The sequence below is a fragment of the Dendropsophus ebraccatus genome, chromosome 4 (assembly GCF_027789765.1).
Source record: "Dendropsophus ebraccatus isolate aDenEbr1 chromosome 4, aDenEbr1.pat, whole genome shotgun sequence".
NCBI classification, from domain to species: Eukaryota; Metazoa; Chordata; class Amphibia; order Anura; family Hylidae; genus Dendropsophus; species Dendropsophus ebraccatus.
The window spans coordinates 139,192,966-139,217,135 of record NC_091457.1 but is presented as its reverse complement, the minus strand read 5'-3'; the positions used below and the strand labels follow the sequence as shown (position 1 = coordinate 139,217,135).

At 48.5% G+C, this 24,170-nt stretch overlaps 1 protein-coding gene across 1 annotated transcript in view; it reads right to left on the bottom strand.

The window, feature by feature from the left end:
- IPPK (inositol-pentakisphosphate 2-kinase) overlaps positions 1-6,822 on the bottom strand; it is a 48,456-nt gene extending 41,634 nt beyond the window's left edge. The window contains exon 1 of the mRNA XM_069967181.1: positions 6,593-6,822. Within this exon, the coding sequence (XP_069823282.1) occupies positions 6,593-6,673 (81 nt within the window). The 5' untranslated portion in view covers positions 6,674-6,822. The remainder of the gene's footprint in view (positions 1-6,592) is intronic.
- Between the last annotated feature and the right edge of the window lie 17,348 nt (positions 6,823-24,170).

The following is a 24,170-nucleotide window of genomic DNA, read 5'->3' as shown; positions in this document are numbered from 1 at the left end:
CATGAGTGCAGTAATGTAACGACACCCCGGGTGCCCTGCTCCTGTGCCAGCCATCCCAGACACTGTGCAATACTCCCAGAGGAGGAGACCGGCTGCAGGTCACCGACTATTCTGTCACTTTGTCACCCGGCATTATAGCAGGTAAAACTTTACAGAGAATGCGTCATCGGAAAATAACCAAGGTTTTATTGTGAACATATTATTTACGGTGATGTTTCTTTAATGTTCAAGCATTACTATCTACATCATTAGTAGGGAACCTTGGCTCTCCAGCTGTTGCAAATCTACAACCCCCATCATGCCTGGACAGCCAAAGCTAAAGCTTTGGCTGTCCATGCATGATGGGAGTTGTAGTTTTACAACAGCTGGAGAGCAAAGGTTCCCTACCCCTGATCTATATTGTAAAATAATCCTGAAATCTTGCAGTTTTCGTTCTCACCCCCGGTCATCATCCACTTCTATGGACACCACTCAGACACTCACCCAAATATCACTGCACATCCAGGAGAGCAGCGAGTTATAAGTCTTACAGGGTTGTTTGCACTATTAGGTTAGTTTTATGTTGGGGCAGCACTTTATCAGTCATGTTGCAATACTACACACGTTTACATGCAATACTCAATAACTGTATCTCTGGCTGCACGGGCATAGGGCAATCTGGGCTGTAGGGAAAACTATATATATACTTCAAAGTTGACAACCATGCTGATATCACGTTTCACACATCAATAAAAGTGTCTCTATCTGTCCCCTGTGTATGGGTGCTGTAACTTGATCTAATATCCGACAAATAGTGCCAGTGGACTCAGTGGCTAGTTACAGACCTAAAACATATGCCATCTGAAGTAATTCAATTCAGATATAGCAGACTTTCTGTATGTATGCCCAGGTGAAGGCGAACCTGAGGTATTAGCCACTCAATTCAAATATATTGTTGTTTCCTGCTGGTTATCCCCCTGATGTACCCTTCCACAAGGGAGAAACACGTTGGAGAAGGAGAGAAGAAAAATGGTGTCTCTAGGGAGACCTAGGGTTAGGCTGGAGATCAGGGCCACCCTTTTAGAGGTATCTCCCATTAGGTAGGAACAGGATCTTTGGTGACACCAGGCAAAAGCGGCAGAATTCCATGGCAGAACTCTCCACCTGCCTCAGTCTCGCACAGAGTATATCTGGGAGGGCTTGCGCACCTCCGCTTCCGTGGCTCTCCGCTCAAATAATTGACAAGTTAATTCTTTGAACAGAGAGCGACAGAAGCGGAGGCGCGCAAGCCCTCCCCATAGACACACTGGGGGAGATTTATTAAACATGGTGTTAAGTGAAACTGGCTCAGTTGCCCCTAGCAACCAATCAGATTCCACCTTTCATTCCTCACAGACTCTTTGGAAAATGAAAGGTGGAATCTGATTGGTTGCTAGGGGCAACTGAGCCAGTTTCACTTTACACCATGCTTGATAAATCTCCCCCCACTGTGTGAGACTGAGGCAGGTGGAGAGTTCCGCCATGAGAGCACTTGCACACTATGGAAATCACCCAGATAACTTGCTGCGGATTAGGCCACTATGTAGTTCACCCCAGCCGGTACTGCAGTATCGGGTGGAGGAACATCACTTCTTTGGAATTTAGAATGCGGGCACATTTTGGTGTGCCCATGTTCCAATTAACCATTGCAGACAATGTAAAGTCAAGCTGGGGCCACACTTTACATTGTCTGGACAGTCAATGAATAGCGGCCGCACAAAATTGACATGTCAGTTTTTTTTTGTGCGGCCGCATGGAATCCTGGACGGAGTGTATACAGTGTGTATACACTCCGGCTGGGATTCCATAGTAATTAAAGCGATCGGCTGCTGTCATTAAATAACGGCCAATTTTTAACGAAAATATACATTGTGTGAACATGGCCTAAGTTTGCGTGTCAAAGTATGATGCTGTAGTATTTGCCTTTAATTTTTACATAAATTTGAGAGACAAATCCTTCAGCTAACGATAATGTGACTCGTCTCAGGCCGAGTTCACCCCTAATATCTTGGTATTTTTAGGGAGACTGACATAGTGAAACACTACAATGCATCTCCAACCTATGGTTCCTCAGCTACTGCTAAACTACAACTCCCAGCATTCTCTACATCCACAATCCCCAACTTGTACCTCTCCAGCACAAGGCAAATACATCGTTTTTGCTCAACCTGCCAGGGGGAATAGTGACTGAGCATGTGTGTCCGTCAGCATCCAGCTCAGGAGGACGAGCACATTACTGCACACTCTGAACACCAGGTGGTGCCATACTATATAATAATTACGTCTCATAACCCTTTACTAGATTTTTTTTCCCTCCATCTAAAAAAATTTTTGACCAAGGAATATGAAATTGGACAACCCCTTTATAATGAACTGGGATATTACATATACTCTGGAATAAAAAAAATATATATATATACCAAACTATATGTGACCCCTCAGAGCTCTGATGCCCTATACCAGTCATTTTTAGGTCCATTTCCCCAATGACTACAACCACTGTCATGGGTTCTTATCCAAGTAGTTCCAGGAACGCTGCCAGAATATGAGGCACGGTGCCTGCCCGGGGGCCGAGCTCCAGTACCAGGCACAGCAGCACACTGGGTAAGCACTAACATGCCATGTGTATTCCTGGAAACCCTCTTACAAAAAATACTACCAGCAGGACGACATGAACATGTGATAGCCTGAGTACCACAACATATAGACACGGTCAATGCCCAGGCAGTGCCGCTTGGATTGACCCTCACAGCCGAGAGTTAACCAGTACATATCCATGCAATACATAACTTCATGCTGCATTTACATGCACTCTACTTAAGTGTAATGGGACATTACTGACATACCATCACGTCTACAGCACATTATGGCGGTATAACCTAATAACTAGCCTTTGTCCATAAGGCATGTGATACAAATAGGCTCCTAAGACTATAAAACATCAAAGTGTTCATAGCACGGATTAGCTGAAGGCTCATGGGAAGAACAGCTCATCACATTGCCGTGGAGTTGGGTGCACGCCCCAGCATTGGAGTCCTGTATCACTAGGTTTAGGTAAGGAGGGGCAAGTGTTTTCACATTTTAGTCAGTAGGGGTCTGGATGCTGAAGAAGAGCTCAGCTAAGCGCTTCTCTCCTTGTTTTCCTCCTTTCTGCAATGGACAGACTTCCTATAGAACTGTAGCAACAAGAGATGGAAAGAAGTGCTGAGCTAAGTGCTTCTCTCCTTGTCTTCCTCCTCTCTGCAGTGGACAGGCTCAATAGACTTCCTACAGAATTCATCTCCCGCAGAAACGAGAGGGAAAGAAGTGCTCAACTAAGTGCTTCTCTCCCTCCTCAATGCAGTAGACAGGCTCCATTGATTTCCTCTAGAATAAACCTCCTGCAGTGACGAAGAAATGGAGAGAAGGTCTTAGCCAGGCGTTTCTCCCCACTTTTGACATGTGACTTGTTCCAAGAGGATGCACAGAGGTTTAACTACATAAGTGTTGTTCATATGGATGTGTAGAGATGTGTGCAGAGCTCATGGTCATGAAAGTCAGCATAAACACCAGAGAGAGTCCCAAGATGGTACACACACACACACACACACACACACACACACTACACACAGGGGCAATACAGCCTTCACACAGAATACATACAACATACACACAGGGGTCAGACCATATATACACACGGTATATGCAGGAGGCATACAATATACAAGCAGAATACAGTATACCTAAAAGCCATTACATATACAACACAGCAAACACACTATATACTCATAGTACACACTGCATCAGACATACAGTATAGCTACAGCATATTCATAGATCATGCAGTATACAGGTACAAATACATTATACTCATAGATCATGCAGTATACAGGTACAAATACATTATACTCAGATCATGCAGTATACAGGTACAAATACATTATACTCAGAACATGCAGTATACAGGTACAAATACATTATACTCAGAACATACAGTATTACGTGCCCCGCATACCCGCTGCACACCCGCTGTACGTGCCCCGCATACCCGCTGCACACCCGCTGTACGTGCCCCGCATACCCGCTGCACACCCGCTGTACGTGCCCCGCATACCCGCTGCACACCCGCTGTACGTGCCCCGCATACCCGCTGCACCCCCGCTGTACGTGCCCCGCATACCCGCTGCACACCCGCTGTACGTGCCCCGCATACCCGCTGCACACCCGCTGTACGTGCCCCGCATACCCGCTGCACACCCGCTGTACGTGCCCCGCATACCCGCTGCACACCCGCTGTACGTGCCCAGCATACCCGCTGCTGTACGTGCCCAGCATACCCGCTGCTGTACGTGCCCAGCATACCCGCTGCTGTACGTGCCCAGCATACCCGCTGCTGTACGTGCCCAGCATACCCGCTGCACACCCGCTGTACGTGCCCCGCATACCCGCTGCACACCCGCTGTACGTGCCCCGCATACCCGCTGCACACCCGCTGTACGTGCCCCGCATACCCGCTGCACACCCGCTGTACGTGCCCAGCATACCCGCTGCTGTACGTGCCCAGCATACCCGCTGCTGTACGTGCCCAGCATACCCGCTGCTGTACGTGCCCAGCATACCCGCTGCTGTACGTGCCCAGCATACCCGCTGCTGTACGTGCCCAGCATACCCGCTGCTGTACGTGCCCAGCATACCCGCTGCTGTACGTGCCCAGCATACCCGCTGCTGTACGTGCCCAGCATACCCGCTGCTGTACGTGCCCAGCATACCCGCTGCTGTACGTGCCCAGCATACCCACTGCTGTACGTGCCCAGCATACCCACTGCTGTACGTGCCCAGCATACCCACTGCTGTACGTGCCCAGCATACCCACTGCTGTACGTGCCCAGCATACCCACTGCTGTACGTGCCCAGCATACCCACTGCTGTACGTGCCCAGCATACCCACTGCTGTACGTGCCCAGCATACCCACTGCTGTACGTGCCCAGCATACCCACTGCTGTACGTGCCCAGCATACCCACTGCTGTACGTGCCCAGCATACCCACTGCTGTACGTGCCCAGCATACCCACTGCTGTACGTGCCCAGCATACCCACTGCTGTACGTGCCCAGCATACCCACTGCTGTACGTGCCCAGCATACCCACTGCTGTACGTGCCCAGCATACCCACTGCTGTACGTGCCCAGCATACCCACTGCTGTACGTGCCCAGCATACCCACTGCTGTACGTGCCCAGCATACCCACTGCTGTACGTGCCCAGCATACCCACTGTACGTGCCCAGCATACATACGGTATACCCACTGTACGTGCACAGCATACATACGGTATACCCACTGTACGTGCACAGCATACCCACTGTACGTGCACAGCATACCCACTGTACGTGCACAGCATACCCACTGTACGTGCACAGCATACCCACTGTACGTGCACAGCATACCCACTGTACGTGCACAGCATACCCACTGTACGTGCACAGCATACCCACTGTACGTGCACAGCATACCCACTGTACGTGCACAGCATACCCACTGTACGTGCACAGCATACCCACTGTACGTGCACAGCATACCCACTGTACATGCACAGCATACCCACTGTACGTGCACAGCATACCCACTGTACGTGCACAGCATACCCACTGTACGTGCACAGCATACATACGGTATACCCACTGTATGTGCACAGCATACCCACTGTACGTGCACAGCATACATACGGTATACCCACTGTACGTGCACAGCATACATACGGTATACCCACTGTACGTGCACAGCATACAGGCCATACAGTACACACAGGAATCACAGTAAGCCCTCAGCATACACATAGTATATACAGAAGCATACACACAGCATATTGTACCTGCACATTTTACACGTGGGGCAATCAGTATAACAGGACGTATGCACAGAGTACACACACAGCACCTATACAGTATACTCACCCTTAGCATACAGACAGCAAATATACAGTATACACACGTTATACACATAGGAAGGAAACATGCAGCCCCAAAACAATATACACACAGTCCCTACACATAGGAAGCACACACACACAATCCCTACACTGTACATATACAGCACCATATGCATACAGCATGCAGACCCACTTATACACACACAGCACCTACACATTATATACACAGGAAGCACACACATGCAATCCCTACACTGTACTTATACAACACCATATACACACACATGCAATCCCTACACTGTACTTATACAGCCCTATATACACACAGGAAGCTCACAGACAGTATACACACACACAGTACTATACACACACAGCATACACATTATACACACAGCCCGTACACACAGGAAGCTCACAGGCAGTATACACACAGCCGTATATACACACACACACACACACACACACACACACACACACACGCGCAGCCGGTAGACCGTACACACACACACACACAGCACTATATATACACACAGCCGTATATACATACACACAGCCGTATATATATACACACACGCAGCCGGTAGACCGTACATACACACACAGGCAGTGACAGTCCCGGCAGCAGCCCCCAGCATGCAGCGCTCTCCCTCCGGCCCCGCTCCCCTCACCTGGGTATGAGCCACCACCAGGCTTTTGTTCCCCTCCCCGTGGTACGTCCATTCATTCTCGTCCATCTTCTCCGCTTCCATCCCCGGAGCACAGCCCGGGTGAGGGGGAGCGCTGCGGGCCGGGCTCGGAGTACACGGGCAGTCCGGGGATGTCAGGGCCGCTCCAGGCTCCGGTCTCCTCCGTCCGGCATGGACCGCACACCCGGTGTGTCACACTCTGCACCCTGCAAGCGACACAGACAGAACTAGACAGGCTACGTCACTCCGGCCCCGCCCACATCAACAAGCCCCGCCCATCGAGGAGGTCACTGCGCCCTGATTGGTCTATGTACAAGGTTCATGACCATAGAGCGGAAGCGCCAGAGCGGCAGCGAGGACCTGGCGCTGCGGGGGACCCTGGCGGGGACGGTGACGGTGACTCCTCGGGAAGGCGGATTTAAAGGGATTGTATACATTTATGGGACTGAAGCTGACGTCAGAGCACACGTGGGGGGCTGTCACTTTCTAATACAATCTCTATAAAAGTTCTGTCCCTGAGCGCTGATATCTGGCGGGAGAGCGGTCACATATGGCGGCCATACTGGCGGGTGTTTACATTGCACATGGCCCTTTTAACCCTTTCATTTGTGGAATTATTTTTAGGCCTCGATGCTGTACAGCTTGCATTTTGGAATGCTATAAATTTAAAGATATGTTAAATGTTTTAATTTTTATGTGTTTAAATAATTTTTTTAATGTCGATTGTTATTGTGGCCTTGATGAGTCCTCATTGGGGACTGTAAACTGTAAATCCCACCCAAATGTGCCTGTTTGGGGGTGATCCCCAGGTGGTCTCTGGGCGGGGCTTAAAGGGATTCTTCACACAGAGTAAAACTGGTGGAAATTCCACTGGGAGGAATCCCACCAAACTCTGTGAAAATGGGTTGTCTATGGGAGGGGTCGCGCACCTCTCCGCAAGGAAGAATTGACATGTCAATTCTTCTGTGTGGAGAGAGGAGATGCAAGACCTCCCATAGACAACCCATATTCACAGAGTTTGGCGGGATTCCTCCCAGTGGAATTTCCGCCAGTTTTACTCCGTGTGAACTGGCCCGAAGCGATTGTCAAAAGTGGAGAATCCCTTTAAGCCCCGCCCAGAGGCCACCCATATTCACGGTATTCGGTGGGATTTCGCAGCAGAGAGTTCCGTCGCGGAATTTCCGCCAGTTTTACTCCGTGTGAACTGGCCCTTATCATTAGAATGGCCCCTTGTCACTAAACAGATCCCAAAGTTGTCCTCCTGTCCTGACCCTCAGAGGTCAGGTGTAGTCTGTAGGAAAACCAGGCCGGGAGGTTTCAGTATCCCTGCAGCAGCGCCACCACAGGTGAAACGGAGCATTACACTGTGCCCATTGTATCAGCTGCCCATGGAATGGTCCTCCAGAGTGAGAGACCCTCTGTATAACCAGTAAATGGGGGGGGGGGCACTGGTGGTTTACAGTGATGGAATATCTCTTCACTATGCCAATACTTTGGAACACTCCTTTAAACTTCCGCATTTTGAGGAACAGTAATAAAAAACTGCTTTGAGAAGAAAAGTTGACGCAAGAGAGACAAAAGTCCCAGTAACAGATGAAGGCAACGCTGCGCCCACAGTGTATACCTACAGAGAAGTGTACACCAACCATTGGCACTCCAGCAGGCCGAGGTGCCCAGCCAACAGTAGACCAAAGTAGAAAGTAACAAAATCCTGGAAAGTGTGTTTATTCACACAAGGGGTTCGCTGCACACGTTCCGACCATAAGGTCTTTCTCAACAGAGGGAACTACCTACAGAGTAGAGGAGACATGGCTTCAGCTGCTGTCCACGTAGTTAAAGGAAACCAATCGCTCAAAAAAATCGATATAAAAAAAAAACGAGTTAGTAGACCGTGACTACTTGCCCCAGCTACAGCGCCCAGATGACTAATTGGCCCCCATTTATATATAGGGCGCAACTTTTTCATAGTAAAGTTTTTTTTTATCATACCGGGCAGGGACACAGGGCATAGGTATATGTTTAGGAAGTGTGCTGTGTGGTGTGATGTACCGCCACATTTACTTAGCACTAGGGCTGGGTGATTAATCAAATTAATTAGATTAATTCGCCTAGATTTTAAGAATTGATTTTAATTTCTTTGAAAATCGTAAATTCGATTTTCAAGAAAAAAAAAAAAAAAGGGCTTCGACCTGCAGGGGGAGCAGTGGTGCTTCGGGCAAGCTGCTCCTCCTGCAGGTAAGAGCAGGACCGCCTGCCCGCATCCGGAGCACCGCAGCCACCGCCACCCTCACACACCTGGAGCGCCGCAGCCCCCCGGAGCACCGCAGCCACCGCCACCCTCGAGCACCGCAGCCGCCCGCGCCCGGAGCACCGCAGCCTACCGCACCCGGAGCACCGCAGCCGCCCACACCCGGAGCACCGCAGCCACCGCCACCCTCCCACACCTGGAGCACCGCAGTCACCGCCACCCTCCCGCACCCGGAGCACCACATCCACTATCCGCCCCCACTGGCCAAGTTGCTCGCACGGAGGAGGAGCGGCTCCTTAAAGCACCGGAGACATGGAGCTGGTGCCCGCTTCATGGTGTGAGTAGTGGTGCTAGTCAGTGCAGTCAGTACTGGAAGACTGCTCTACTACTACCCCCAATACTGCTCTACTACTACCCCCAATACTGCTCCTAATACTGCTCTATTACTACCCCCAATACTGCTCTATTACTACCCCCAATACTGCTCTACTACTACACCCAATACTGCTCCTAATACTGCTCTATTACTACCCCCAATACTGCTCTATTACTACCCCCAATACTGCTCTACTACTACACCCAATACTGCTCCTAATACTGCTCTATTACTACCCCCAATACTGCTCTACTACTACACCCAATACTGCTCCTAATACTGCTCTATTACTACCCCCAATACTGCTCTACTACTAAACCCAATACTGCTCCTAATACTGCTCTATTACTACCCCCAATACTGCTCTATTACTACCCCCAATACTGCTCTATTACTACCCCCAATACTGCTCTACTACTACACCCAATACTGCTCCTAATACTGCTCTATTACTACCCCCAATACTGCTCTATTACTACCCCCACTACTGCTCTACTGCTTGCACTATCATTGCTGCTACTATTACCCCCAATACTGCTCTACTACTACCCCCACTCCTGATACTACTACTCCCAAAACTGCTACTACTATGCCCACCACTGCTACTCGCCTCATCTTCTATGCTTCTTCACCCCTTATCCAGTATGCCTCTACTACTACACCCTGCATAAAATAAATACATTTAAAAATGAGATTTTATTTTTTGCCCATATTGCCCAGCCCTACTTAGCGCTATATCGAGTTTTGTGATTGGTTTCCTTTAACAGACTATAATTCCTATCATAATCTGCTGACGTCATGCATAGCTGTCCTCCCCTGGGTGCTATAGAGCCAGTCTCCTCCACACTGTTGTGCGCTTCATTTTTTTGCTGAACCTCTCACATTAGTTCAGGGAAGGGGAACCTCTGCCCTCCAGATATTGCAAAACTACAATGGCATGATGGGAATTGTAGTTTTGCAACAGCTGGAGGGCGGAAGGTTACCCATCCCTGCTTTAGTTACTATGTTCCATCCCATGAAGTTTCATAGATAAACCGCTCGCTCTCTTATATCTCCTAGTTCTGCAACTGTGGATATGCAAAAACTGAACTACAGCTTGCAACCCTGGTCAACCGGCTATAAATGTCACATTTTTGGCCACTACATTCTTTTTCGATTCCAAAGGGCTTTATTGAAATATCAGCATTGTACATCAAAAGCTGTGACCAGAAGCAAACAGTAAAACAGTGGACAACAGTGGACAAAACAACAGAAGGGCACTGCAAGCACAACACTTGACCAGGAGGGTGGTCTAATAAGAAACGCTTATACAGTGTAGTACAGTACAAAATAACGAGGCATGGGTGAATGCTTAACCAGAAGGAGCCAAATCCATGGCGCTAGTTATGATATCGAAAATCATAATTGTAAAGGCAGGGTAGCAAACTGCCATAGGGAGCACAAGTGGGGGAAAGATGGGGAAATAATGAGTAGAGAAGGGATGATGGGGAGGGGGGGTAGGTCTAGGGAGAGAGGGGGGTGGTGGAGTGGTACGGCCTAACAGGTAAGGGAGCGGTATTGAGGGGAGGAGAGGAAAGAGAGCCAAGGGCCCCATGTGGCGGTGTATTTAGAGGTGTCGGTAGGGGAAGAAGCCAGTAAGTCCTCCATGTGTTGGATGTGGGTAACTTCAGCAAACCACTCCCCCAGGGTCGGCGGGTCCACAGACCTCCAGTGTCTGGGAATGATGGTCTTGGCAGCCTGTAGTAAGTGGCGTGCTAGAGACTTTTTGAATTTAGATTGAGTCATGGGGAACATAAAGAGCAAGGCAGCCTCAGGCGTGTGGGGTACCTGCACCCCGGTGACATCTGCAATAGTTTTGAGCACCACGGACCAGAGGGGTGCAAGACTGGGGCAGCCCCACCAGATGTGTGTCATAGTGCCCTCTCCCACCCCACAGCGCCAGCAGGTATCGGGGACCGAGGGGAACCACCTGTGAAGGGATGTAGGGACCCTATACCACCGAGTCAGGATCTTATAGCAAGTTTCCTGTGCTTTGGTGGCAATTGTAGCTTTGTGAGTTAGGAAGAAGCATTTGGCCCATTGAGGCTCCGTGAACTGTTTCCCCAGTTCTGACTCCCACGCCGTGCAGAAGTGAGGTAGAGCTTGCGTTCGGGCAGAGACCATCAGCCCATAGATAGCAGAAATGGCATGTGGGGGGCCCATGGTGGAGAGGCAGAGTTTTTCAAAGTCCGTGGTGGAACGGTGTAGCTGCTTGCCCTGTGAAACGGTCTGGAGGAAGTGGCGTAACTGAAGATGCTCAAAGGGAGCTCGTCTAGAGGGGGGGGCTTCTCCTAGGATAGAAGCCAGGGGCTTGAGAGAGCCGCCAGCTAGGACGTGGTAAAAACGTAGGGGTCGGGATTTGGTGTGGCCAAGAAAAGGGGCAGGTGAAGCAGCCGGCCCAAAAAGCGGATGGTCAGTAATGGGTAGAAGCGGGCCCGCTCTGTCCACCAAGGATTCCTCTGGGCGTACTGATGAGAGAATGGCAAGAGTGTGCCGCGAGGAAAAGGAGAGTGTTAGCAGGTCCGATGGGGACCAGGTCCAAGGGAGAGTAGAGAGAGCCTTGGGGCAAATGTCCTGCGCTAGGCGCACCCAGAGTTTGGAGTGTCTATTGTGCACCACGTCAAGCAGTCTGGCGTAGGCACAAGAAAGGTAATAAAGCCGGCAATCCGGGAGACCCGTGCCCCCTAGAAGCTTGGGTCTGGTAAGCAGTCGCCGATTAAGTCTAGGGCGCCCACCGGCCCAGACAAAGGCCCCAAAGCACCTCTGGATTTGGTGCCAATAGGAGGCAGGAATGAAGAGGGGGATGGTCTGCAGGAGATAGAGGAGCCTGGGAAGAAGAGTCATTTTAATGATGCTTATACGCCCGAACCAGGAGAATTCACTCCTGTCCCAGGCCGTCAAGTCAGTGCGGAATCGGGTGAGGAGGGGTTGGAAGTTGGCAGCGAAGAGAGTTGAAAGGTCAGACGGTATTTTGACGCCTAGGTAAGTAATTCCACCAGGTGGCCACGCGAATGGGAAGGAGGTGCGTAAGCTAGAAACCAAGGAATCTGGGAGAGAAACGTTAAAAGCCTCAGACTTGCTTAAGTTGATTTTATAGTTGGACCAGGCGCCGAACTCCGACAGCCGCGCCATCAGTGAGGGGAGTGAGACCCGAGGGTTAGCAATGTAGACCAGCAGGTCGTCAGCGAACGCAGAACATTTATATTCCTGGTCCCCTATCACGATGCCGCGAACGTCGGGGTCGGCGCGTATCAGGGCCATAAGATGTTCCATTACCAAGGCGTAGAGGAGAGGGGAAAGGGGGCAGCCCTGTCGCGTGCCATTATGAATGGTGAAGGGATCTGACAGAGATGCATTAATTCTAAGACGGGCAGAAGGAGATTTATAGAGGGCTAGGATCCTGGAGGAGAAAAGGGGGCCAAAACCAGCATGCTGCAGCGTCTGTGCCAGGGAGGACCAGGAGATACGATCAAAGGCCTTTTCGGCGTCTAGTGACAATATCATCAGAGGCAATTTTCTAGATCTGGCATGATGAATGATGTCCAAAGTCTTAATCGTGTTATCCCTGGCTTTGGCCACTACATTCTGATGAATTCTGTGGCAAATACTGGAAAGATTTAGAGCGGTACTGTCATTTGTTGATGTCATTATAGGAGCCAGTGTGTGGGATTTTGCAGTCGGGACAGGAGTGCTGCCATGCACTTTATCTGTTTATAACTAGCAATTGCAGCAGGTCTCGGTCCTTAGACTAAACTTTTGACATGTTGAATTAAATGACAATACCACTTTAAAGGAGTATTCCACTCAAACATAACATTTTGATATGTTGCTGCCCATGGTGAGACTAACAATACCTTCCATACTTATTATTATCTATTCAGATTCTCTCCCCCCGTTTTCAGCTGCTGCTGCTTTCTACAGAAGACACAAAAATCTGTGTGTGAGCTTTTCTCTCTGTCTCCCCCTCCACCCCCTCCCTTCTGAGATGACTGATGTAAACAAGTCTCTGGCAGGCTGTATCTGCAACTTTGTAGCGTCCTTGTAATGCTGGGAGGGTTAATCACAGTGAGTTCATCAACAACTTGACCTCAAAATAAGCCTCCCATTAGGGATGGTCCGAACCTAACGAGGTTCAGGTTCGTACGAACCCCAACTCTCGGCAATGATTCCCTCTGTCTGCCCGCTCCGTGGAGAGGGTGGATACAGCGGGAGGACCGCCTGGAAAACTGGGATACAGCCATAGGCTGTATCCCAGTTTTCCAGGTGTTTCTCCCGCTGTATCAACCCGCTGCACGGAGCGGCCAGACAGCGGGATTTTGATGCCGAGCGTTCGGGTTCACATGGACCCGAACCTCGGCAGGTTCAGGTCATCCTTACCTCCCATCATTATAAAGACGCTACAATGTTGCAGACAAAGGCAGTCAGAGACTTGTTTACTTCAGATGTCTCAGAAGGGAGGGGGGAGGAGAGGGAGAAAGAGAGAAAGGCTCACACACTGATTTTTGTGTTTTCAGCAGAAAGCAGCAGCTCAGAACTGGGGTACGGAGACTAAATAGGTAATAACACGTATGGAAGGAATTGTTAGTCTCACCATGGGCAGCAACATATGAAAAGTTATGTTTAATTACTATACACTGAGCTTTTTCTTTACTTTGTATGGTATATGTTTGTATGGAGAGAAGTGTTGTATGTTTGTATGTACAATTCAGTGCAAAGTCCAGACTGGTGTAGGATAAGCATTAGTAGGATTCTATGCAGAATTAGCCCTGTACAGACATATGTGGCTGTCACTCTGGACACCCTGTGTAGTTGACAATCTGGGCACATGTATAGCAGCAGCTGCGGGGGCGTACATGATGGGCAATGTTGGAGGCAGCTTTAGCTTAGACCAGGGATGGGGAACCTTCTGCCCTCCAGCTGTTGCAAAACTACAATTCCCATCATGCCTAAACAGCCAATGTCCAGGCATGATGGGAATTGTAGTTTTGCAACAGCTGGAGGGCCGAGGTTCCTCATTCCTGGCTTAGATTAATAACAGATTTTCACCAGCTCTCAGCATTGTTGGCGGTAATACAGTACAACCCTCTGCTCGGGACACCACCGGAGTGATCACTCAGTAGATAGGCTTCCTCTTTTCTTCTGCTTACATAGAGGATTGGTTGCACCTAATATGTCAGGTCAATAATAAATACCAATGCAATGCAATCTTACTACATGGAGGTTGTTTTTCACTCCCAATAAATATTGTAGAGTGACTGTAAATAACATGATCTTCAGAATCAAACAATAAAGTACAGTAAGAATATACAGTATACAGTGAATAACAATAAAAAGCACCAGCTCCTTCTTTTTCTGCCTATGCAGACATATTGATTTCTGTATCCTAAAAAAGATCGGCTCCCCTGGGATAGAGGAATGTGTGGTGAGCAGATAGCAGATCTCCCAGGTAGGCATCTCCCTGTCTTGTAGTGACTTGCCTGGTCGAATGCCAGATAGTTACACTCAGCCCCATCCAGCCATTTTCTTCTATGTTTCTGCATTGGAAGCAGTTGCTTAGGCTGGGTTCACACTGCGCTTCTGCAATCCGTTTTTTTCATCCATATTTGCAAAAAAACAGATGCAATTGTGTGACTTCTATTATAAAAAAGAAAAGTTTTAAGACGCATCCAGTTTAGTTTTTTTTTGAGGTCAGGTACGCTTTGAGTATGTTAAAAAAAAAAACGGATGCGTTTGATCAGTTTTTTTATGTAGTAAGTCAATGGAAAAACGGATGCACACAATTGCATCCATTTTTCCATCTGTTTTTTGCAAAAATGGATGAGAAAAACAGAATACTGAAGCACAGTGTGAACCCAGCCTTAGGGTAAGTGCACACTACGATTGGCAACGGAAAATCCATTGCGGATTCTACAGGTCGCACATGCTTGCGGACTCTGGCGCGCGCATCTCCGCCCCTGTCATAGACTACATTCTATGCACGGGTGGATTCCGTCGTCCGTCTAAAGAATGGTCCATGGACATCAACCTGTAAGTAAATCAGAGCACTCTCATACAGCTCCTGGCCCTAAGATGTCAGTGCAAGCACTGAAAGAGACATCATGGGAGAGGTACGCACTATGAGGGAGATTTATCAAACATGGTGTACAGTGAAACTGGCTCAGTTGCCCCTAGCAACCAATCAGATTCCACCTTTCATTCCTCACAGAAAATGAAAGGTAGAATCTGATTGGTTGCTAGGGGCAACTGAGCCAGTTTCACTTTACACCATGTTTGATAAATCTCCCCCTATCCATGTTGTCTCCCAGCTTTGTGTCACGTGACCAAGATGGTCTCCCACTGTAAGGGTGGTATTACACGGGACAATTATCGTTCAAAATATCGTTAGATCGTTCGTATTTAAACAAAAACTGTTCAGTGTAATAGCAGACAACGATTAAATGACCTACAAGAAATTGTTGGTCGTCGATAGAATCTGGACCTATTTTTATCGTTGGTTGTTTGCAAATCGTTCACACGTAATAAAGACGTCATTTGCAGTAGCGACGACTGGACAACCACAAGAACGATCATAGTTCCGTGTAATTGGGTGAACGATTTCAGGTCGTTCTCCATAGCGGTCATTTGAGATTGTTTATCGTTGAAAAATCGCTTTGCAGAATAGTACCCTAAGTCTATGAGACCCTGAAGTGATCAAAACCATGGTTAACATTATACAATGCATGGCTATATTGTGCAGCGTTTGCAAATGACTTCTTGCAACAGTAAGAATGATGATACAACTCTGTAAAAGATTGCAATAATGGATATAAAGGAAGGAAGAAGATGCCGCCACCATAACTGGATTATGCTGCAGGTCCCCCACCATAGAAGAATTCCCTAAGGTTACAAACCCACTTGCCGGATCTGCAGCGAGTCTCCTTGCTGCGTTTTTGCAGCGAGACTCGCTGCAGATCCTGGACCTATACTTTCAATAGCAGAGAAACTCGCAGCAGGGATGTACATCCCTGCTGCGATTTTGTCTGCAGCCCGCCCCATTAACCCCCCGGCCGCCGGACATTATACATTACCGGGTCCCCGTTCCTGCTTGCTTCGGGGCTCCCGGTGTCTTCACGGCCCGCCCGGCCAATCAGTGCGCTGTGGCGGGGCAGCGCACTGATTGGCCGGGCGGAACGTGTCGGGAGCCGCCGAAGCAAGCAGGAGCGGGGACCTGGTAATGTATATCCTGCCCGCCCCCCTGCAGCCCCGATCGGCCCGCAGCCCCCGGCCGCACGATCGCCCCCAGCCCCGCAGCGCACGATCGCCTGCAGCCCCCCGGCCGCACGATCGCCCGCAGCTCCGCAGCCCCCGGCCGCATGATCGCCCGCAGCCCCCGGCTGCACGATCGCCCGCTGGGGGCGATCGTGCGGCCGGGGGCTGCGATGCTGGGGGCGATCGTGAAGTTGGGGGCTGCAGGGCTGGGGGCGATCGTGTGGCCGGGGGCTGCGGGCTATGGTGCGGTCGGGGGCTGCGGGGCTGGGGGCGATCGTGCGGCTGGGGGCGATATACATTACCTGATCCCGGCTCCTGCTTGCTTCAGCGGCTCCTGGCACGTTCCGCCCGGCCAATCAGTGCGCTGCCCCGCCGGGCGGGCCGTGAAGACACCGGGAGCCCCGAAGCAAGCAGGAAAGGGGACCCGGTAATGTATAATGTCCGGCGGCCGGGGGGTTAATGGGGCGGGCTGCAGACAAAATCGCAGCAGGGATGTACATCCCTGCTGCGAGTTTCTCTGCTATTGAAAGTATAGGGCCAGGATCTGCAGCGAGTCTCACTGCAGATCCGGCAAGTGGGTTTGTAACCTAATACAGTAAACTCTATGCTCAAAAGTCACACATGGATTTACCTGGTTGTAATGCAAATTTCAGTGCTTAAAATAAGATTTTCAGATTTCCTTTAAAGGGAACCAATCAGCCCAATCGGGCTGATATGGTTCCCTAAACCACTGTATACAGCTCCTGCAGCAGCCACGGCATATACTGGCCGCGGCTGCAGCAGTAGCGGTATAACAAAAAAAAAGCAATTTACTCCCCCGGGCGCGTCACGCCGGAAGCAGGTGTAGATTTGGTACGCCGGGCGCCTCTTAGTGAATCCTGCCGGGGATAGGGGCGGGGCCTAATATAAGACGGTCTTTATAAATCCCTCCCTTTGTGTTTTCTAACCCTGGATAACTCCTTTATAGTGACTGTACCACCAGGCCCAGGCTGAAGCACTGGAGGCGGGCCGACCCACCCTTAGTGGGAAGAAATCCCAGCCCCTCCATGACATGACTCCATTAGAATCAATGGAACCCTATCATAGAGGGGCAGGGGTTTCCTCCCACTAAGGGTGGGTCGGCCCGCCTCCTGTGCTTTAGCCTGGGCCTGGTGGTACAGTCACTTTAATTTCTAGTCCTGCGTGTACTGACTACATTGTTCCATTCCTGTCCTGTCTCTGACTGCTGACCTTTGACCCTGGCCACTCTGATATGCCCTTAAATATCCCCATTCCCATAAATAGGGCTCCCAGGCAATTCCTATTTCCAATGATAAGACTTGTGTTGCAGAGGCAGGTAACGCATTATGCAATGATATAATTTGGCCTTGATTGCTTTGCAAAGAATTTTTGAACAGGATGAAATTATTTTGTCTCTACTAGAAAAGTGACAGTTCTTCCTCCTGCTGCTGCTGTCTTCTGAGGAGCCATTGACCAGGTTCTAAGAAATCCCAGTCCTGAAACATTTCAGTCACAAAGTAAAATAAGAATAACACTGAAGGATCAACTTGTTGGATTAAAGGGGTACACCAGCAATTTTCTTTTCTTTCAAATCAACTGGTGTCAGAAAGTTATATAGATTCGTAATTTACTTCTATGAAAAAAATATTAGGTCTTCCCATACTTTTGTATGTCATGCAGGAAATAATGTTTTCTTTTCAGTCTGACACAGTGCTCTCTGCTGACATCTCTGGCTGTGTCAGGAACTGCAAAACAAGAGTCCGTGGAGCCTCAGTTACGAGTCTCAAAACACGGGATAGCCAGATATCTCTAGCCTGTTGCCAACAGGGTGCCTCCATGATGGGGAGAGCACCACACCACCCTGATAAATAACCCCTTAAGTCCCACTCGGTTGCGAGTATTGGAACATAGACAGGGAAACAACAGGGTGGCCCCTTTTGTCAATGTCTAACTCAAGGTGCGAGTATTGCGATCATGACAAGGGCTTGCAAAGGCAGGCTTCCACCCACAGACAGCCGTTTCGGGGTTTTTGCCCCTCGTCAGTGTGGGGTAGGATTCTGGCTAGTTGGGGCAATGAAAAATCAACCAACAAAACACAGTAATCACTGAACTCAAGGAGAACAGCGAAAAAAATTCCAATGAAGTACTCAATCAAGAGTCTCCACTGATGCCCCCAAAAATTTAAATATGCAAAACAAGAGTCCGTGGAGCCTCAGTTACGAGTCTCAAAACACGGGATAGCCAGATATCTCTAGCCTGTTGCCAACGGGGTGCCTCCATGATGGGGAGAGCACCACACCACCCTGATAAATAACCCCTTAAGTCCCACTCGGTTGCGAGTATTGGAACATAGACAGGGAAACAACAGGGTGGCCCCTTTTGTCAATGTCTAACTCAAGGTGCGAGTATTGCGATCATGACAAGGGCTTGCAAAGGCAGGCTTCCACCCACAGACAGCCGTTTCGGGGTTTTTGCCCCTCGTCAGTGTGGGGTAGGATTCTGGCTAGTTGGGGCAATGAAAAATCAACCAACAAAACACAGTAATCACTGAACTCAAGGAGAACAGCGAAAAAAATTCCAATGAAGTACTCAATCAAGAGTCTCCACTGATGCCCCCAAAAATTTAAATATGCAAAACAAGAGTCCGTGGAGCCTCAGTTACGAGTCTCAAAACACGGGATAGCCAGATATCTCTAGCCTGTTGCCAACGGGGTGCCTCCATGATGGGGAGAGCACCACACCACCCTGATAAATAACCCCTTAAGTCCCACTCGGTTGCGAGTATTGGAACATAGACAGGGAAACAACAGGGTGGCCCCTTTTGTCAATGTCTAACTCAAGGTGCGAGTATTGCGATCATGACAAGGGCTTGCAAAGGCAGGCTTCCACCCACAGACAGCCGTTTCGGGGTTTTTGCCCCTCGTCAGTGTGGGGTAGGATTCTGGCTAGTTGGGGCAATGAAAAATCAACCAACAAAACACAGTAATCACTGAACTCTAGAAGAACAGCGAAAAAAATTCCAATGAAGTACTCAATCAAGAGTCTCCACTGATGCCCCCAAAAATTTAAATATGCAAAACAAGAGTCCGTGGAGCCTCAGTTACGAGTCTCAAAACACGGGATAGCCAGATATCTCTAGCCTGTTGCCAATGGGGTGCCTCCATGATGGGGAGAGCACCACACCACCCTGATAAATAACCCCTTAAGTCCCACTCGGTTGCAAGTATTGGAACATAGACAGGGAAACAACAGGGTGGCCCCTTTTGTCAATGTCTAACTCAAGGTGCGAGTATTGCGATCATGACAAGGGCTTGCAAAGGCAGGCTTCCACCCACAGACAGCCGTTTCGGGGTTTTTGCCCCTCATCAGTGTGGGGTAGGATTCTGGCTAGTTGGGGCAATGAAAAATCAACCAACAAAACACAGTAATCACTGAACTCAAGGAGAACAGCGAAAAAAATTCCAATGAAGTACTCAATCAAGAGTCTCCACTGATGCCCCCAAAAATTTAAATATGCAAAACAAGAGTCCGTGGAGCCTCAGTTACGAGTCTCAAAACACGGGATAGCCAGATATCTCTAGCCTGTTGCCAACGGGGTGCCTCCATGATGGGGAGAGCACCACACCACCCTGATAAATAACCCCTTAAGTCCCACTCGGTTGCGAGTATTGGAACATAGACAGGGAAACAACAGGGTGGCCCCTTTTGTCAATGTCTAACTCAAGGTGCGAGTATTGCGATCATGACAAGGGCTTGTGTCAGGAACTGTCCTAAGCAGTAGTAAATCCCTATAGAAAACATCTCCTGCTCTTAAAGTGGCTCTGTACCCACAATCTGCCCCCCTCCCCAAACCTCTTGTACCTTCGGATAGCTGCTTTTTATCCAAGATCTATCCTGCAGTCCATTCAGTAGGTGATGCAGTTATTGTCATAAAAAATTACTTTTAAAATTGCAGCTCCGTGCCCTACGGGCGTATCTGTGCCCTAACTTTGCACCACCCCCTCCGTCCCTCCTCCCCACCCTCCTCATCATTAGGAATGCTCCAGGCAGATTGCCTATTATTCACCACCTGTGTTACCACGGCACATGGGCTGGATCATTAAGACACCGGTGCCATGTTCAAACAGAAGTAAATGTTCCAGTGGCATTCCTAATGATGAAGAGGGTGGGGAGGAGGGACAGAGGGGTGGTGCAAAGTTAGGGCACAGATACGCCCATAGGGCACGGGGCTGCAATTTTAAAAATATTTTTTTAGGACAATAACTGCATCACCTGCCGAATGGACCCCAGGACAGATCTTGGATTAAAAGCAGCTATCCGAAGGTACAAGTGGTTTGGGGGGGGATCAGATTGTGGGTACAGAGTCACTTTAAGACTGGAAAGAATACACCACTTCCTGCAGGATATACAGCAGCTGATAGGTATTGCACTTAAGATTTTTTTTATAAAAGTAAATTACAAATATCTGGCATCAGTTGATTTGAAAGATTTTTTATTTTTTTTTTGCTGGAGTACCCCTTTAAGAAAAAAATCTAAATAACCAGGAATGCCACCAAATCTTACAGTAACAAACCCTAAAGAAATATGTTCTTATACTAAGCAGTTTCTATGTACACAGATAAAATCTTCATAAGAACACTTGAAGACATAAGCTTCTAGAGGTATTACTTTATTACACAAGGCCTACCTGGCTAATTTCAGTCCCCTTGGCTGCAATCAATTTGATTTGGGGATTAACCAGGGGACTGAGTTTTAAGATTGTGACTTTTTTAACCCATATGTTGGGATCTGGTCTTGACTGCAATGAACACACCAGTCACGGTAGACACTGGAAACCATGCACCTCTTCACCCTATGCCAAATAATTTTCATCACCAAGTTTAGGTTAAGGCTGTATACATTTTTTTGTGTTAATTTAATTTAGGCCTATTTAAAGCGTCTCTGTACCCACAATCTGACCCCCCCCCCCCCCTAAACCACTTGTACCTTCAGATAACTGCTTTTAATCCAAGATCTGTCCTGCGGTCCGTTTGGCAGGTGATGCAGTTATTGTCATTAAAAAATAATTTTAAAATTGCAGCCCCGTAGGAGGGGCGGTGCAAAGTTAGGGCACAGATACGCCCGTAGGGCACAAAGCTGCACTTTTAAAAGTAATTTTTTATGACAATAACTGCATCACCTGCTGAACGGACCGCAGGGCAGATCTTGGATTAAAAGCAGCTATCCGAAGGTACAAGTGGTTTGGGGGGGGACAGATTGTGGGTACAGAGTCGCTTTAAAGGACAACTCCCGCGGGACCCCCAAAAAAAAAAAAACACAGACACACACAGACACCATACTCACCATCTCTCCGGTGACGATCGCCACTCGACTCGCCCGCCGTCCGCCTCTCCGTCGCCGCCTTCCGCCATCCAGCGATGTCTCCAACTTCCGGGTCCAGGGGATGGAAAAGGCTGCCAGTGCGCTTGCGCACCGGCAGCCTTTTCATTGGCTGGAGCACATCACATGGCTTCCAGCAAGCTCATCCAATCAAGGCTGAGCAAGCTGGAAGCCATGTGATGCGCTCCAGCCAATGAAAAGGCTGCTGGTGCGCATGTGCACCAGCAGCCTTTTCATCCCCATTCACTTTGCATGAAGACGCCGAGGAGGAAGAAGACCCGGACCGCCCCTCGGCTCTGACGTCGTCGTCACCAGATGACGCCCCGGAGAAGAGGACCGTGACGATCGTAATAGGTAATGTATACATTCCTTAACTTCCGGGGTGGGGGGTCGGGGGTCCGAAAGTGGGGGAAGGGGGCCAGGCCGGGTATTTAACCACATTACAAAGTTATATAACTTTGTAATGTGTGTTAAATGAGCAAAAAAAAATTTTTGTGGGAGTTGTCCTTTAAGGCTTTGTTTGTAAAAATTTATTTGAAAAATTTTTAATAAAAATTTTAATCTAAAAATAAATACACCAGCCACCACCCTCAGAGTAAGGGGGCATTCACACATTCCTTGCACAGTCTGTGCAAGCAGAGTTCTCTTGTAATGATATACATAAAATAGGTCAGGGCAGGCAGCGTTCTCTTGTAATGATATATATATAGGAGGTCAGGGCAGGCAGAGTTCTCTTGTAATGATATATATATAGGAGGTCAGGGCAGGCAGAGTTCTCTTGTAATGATATACATAAAAGAGGTCAGGGCAGGCAGCAGGCAGGAAAGAAGCCGGGCCAGAAACTAAATGAGCTATCTTAAAGGGGTTGTCTGTTCGGAGGTTGCGACCTCACAGGTTGTAGTAATGTCCCTATACAACATTATCAAGAGTTGTAGAGTAATAACTTGAGTGTTTTATATAAACATAAATGAAATTTTTTTCTATCATCCCTCTAAGAAAGGGTTAATAAAAAGTAATCAATAGGTTTTAAATCTTAAAAAAATGGAGGCATTAAAAATTATCCCGCAAAAAAAAACAAGACCTCATATGGCTATGTGATGAAAAATAAAACAAAGCTGCGACTCTTGGAAAGTGGCAATGAAAAAAGTATGAAGATGGCTTGGTCATTAAAGGGGTTATCCAGTGCTACAAAAACATGGCCACTTTCTTTCAGACACAACACAACTCTTGTCTCCAGTTCAGATGTGGTTTGCAATTAAAGGGGAACTCCACATAGAGGTCAAAAAAATGAGACTTCTGCAGAAGCATATAACAATACTTACCTATCTGTCCCAGTTTTGAAACTACCAAAAATCCATTTGTTTTGGGGGGTTTTGTTCTATTTTGTGTTTCTGCACTTCCTGGTTGAGCAGTTGTACACAGTACTACAGGTTCCAGAATGCAATGCTTTCCCTCAGCTGTTCATCACAGCCCTCCACCCTGCACATTCCCCGCCCAAATCTATTGCAGAACATCTAGGCTGTGTTCACACATTGCAGTTTCATTGTGTTACTGAATTATTTGCATTACTTTATCATTTCATTGTTGTCCCACCCACACAGCTCGCTGTATTCTCTACCTGTAAAACCACACAGAACTGTATTTTTATCCTGTAACACCACACAGCATACTGTATTCTCTACCTGTAACACCACACAGCACACTGTATTCTCTACCTGTAACACCACACAGCACGCTGTATTCTCTACCTGTAACACCACACAGCACCCTGTATTCTCTACCTGTAACACCACACAGCACCCTGTATTCTCTACCTGTAACACCACACAGAACTGTATTTTTTACCTGTAACACCACACAGCACGCTGTATTCTCTACCTGTAACACCACACAGAACTGTATTTTTTACCTGTAACACCACACAGCACGCTGTATTCTCTACCTGTAACACCACACAGCACACTGTATTCTCTACCTGTAACACCACACAGCACGCTGTATTCTCTACCTGTAACACCACACAGCACGCTGTATTCTCTACCTGTAACACCACACACCACACAGCATGCTGTATTCTCTACCTGTAACACCACACAGCACACTGTATTCTCTACCTGTAACACCTCACAGCACGCTGTATTCTCTACCTGTAACACCACACAGCACTGTATTCTCTACCTGTAACACCACACAGCATGCTGTATTCTCTACCTGTAACACCACACAGCACGCTGTATTCTCTACCTGTAACACCACACAGCACGCTGTAT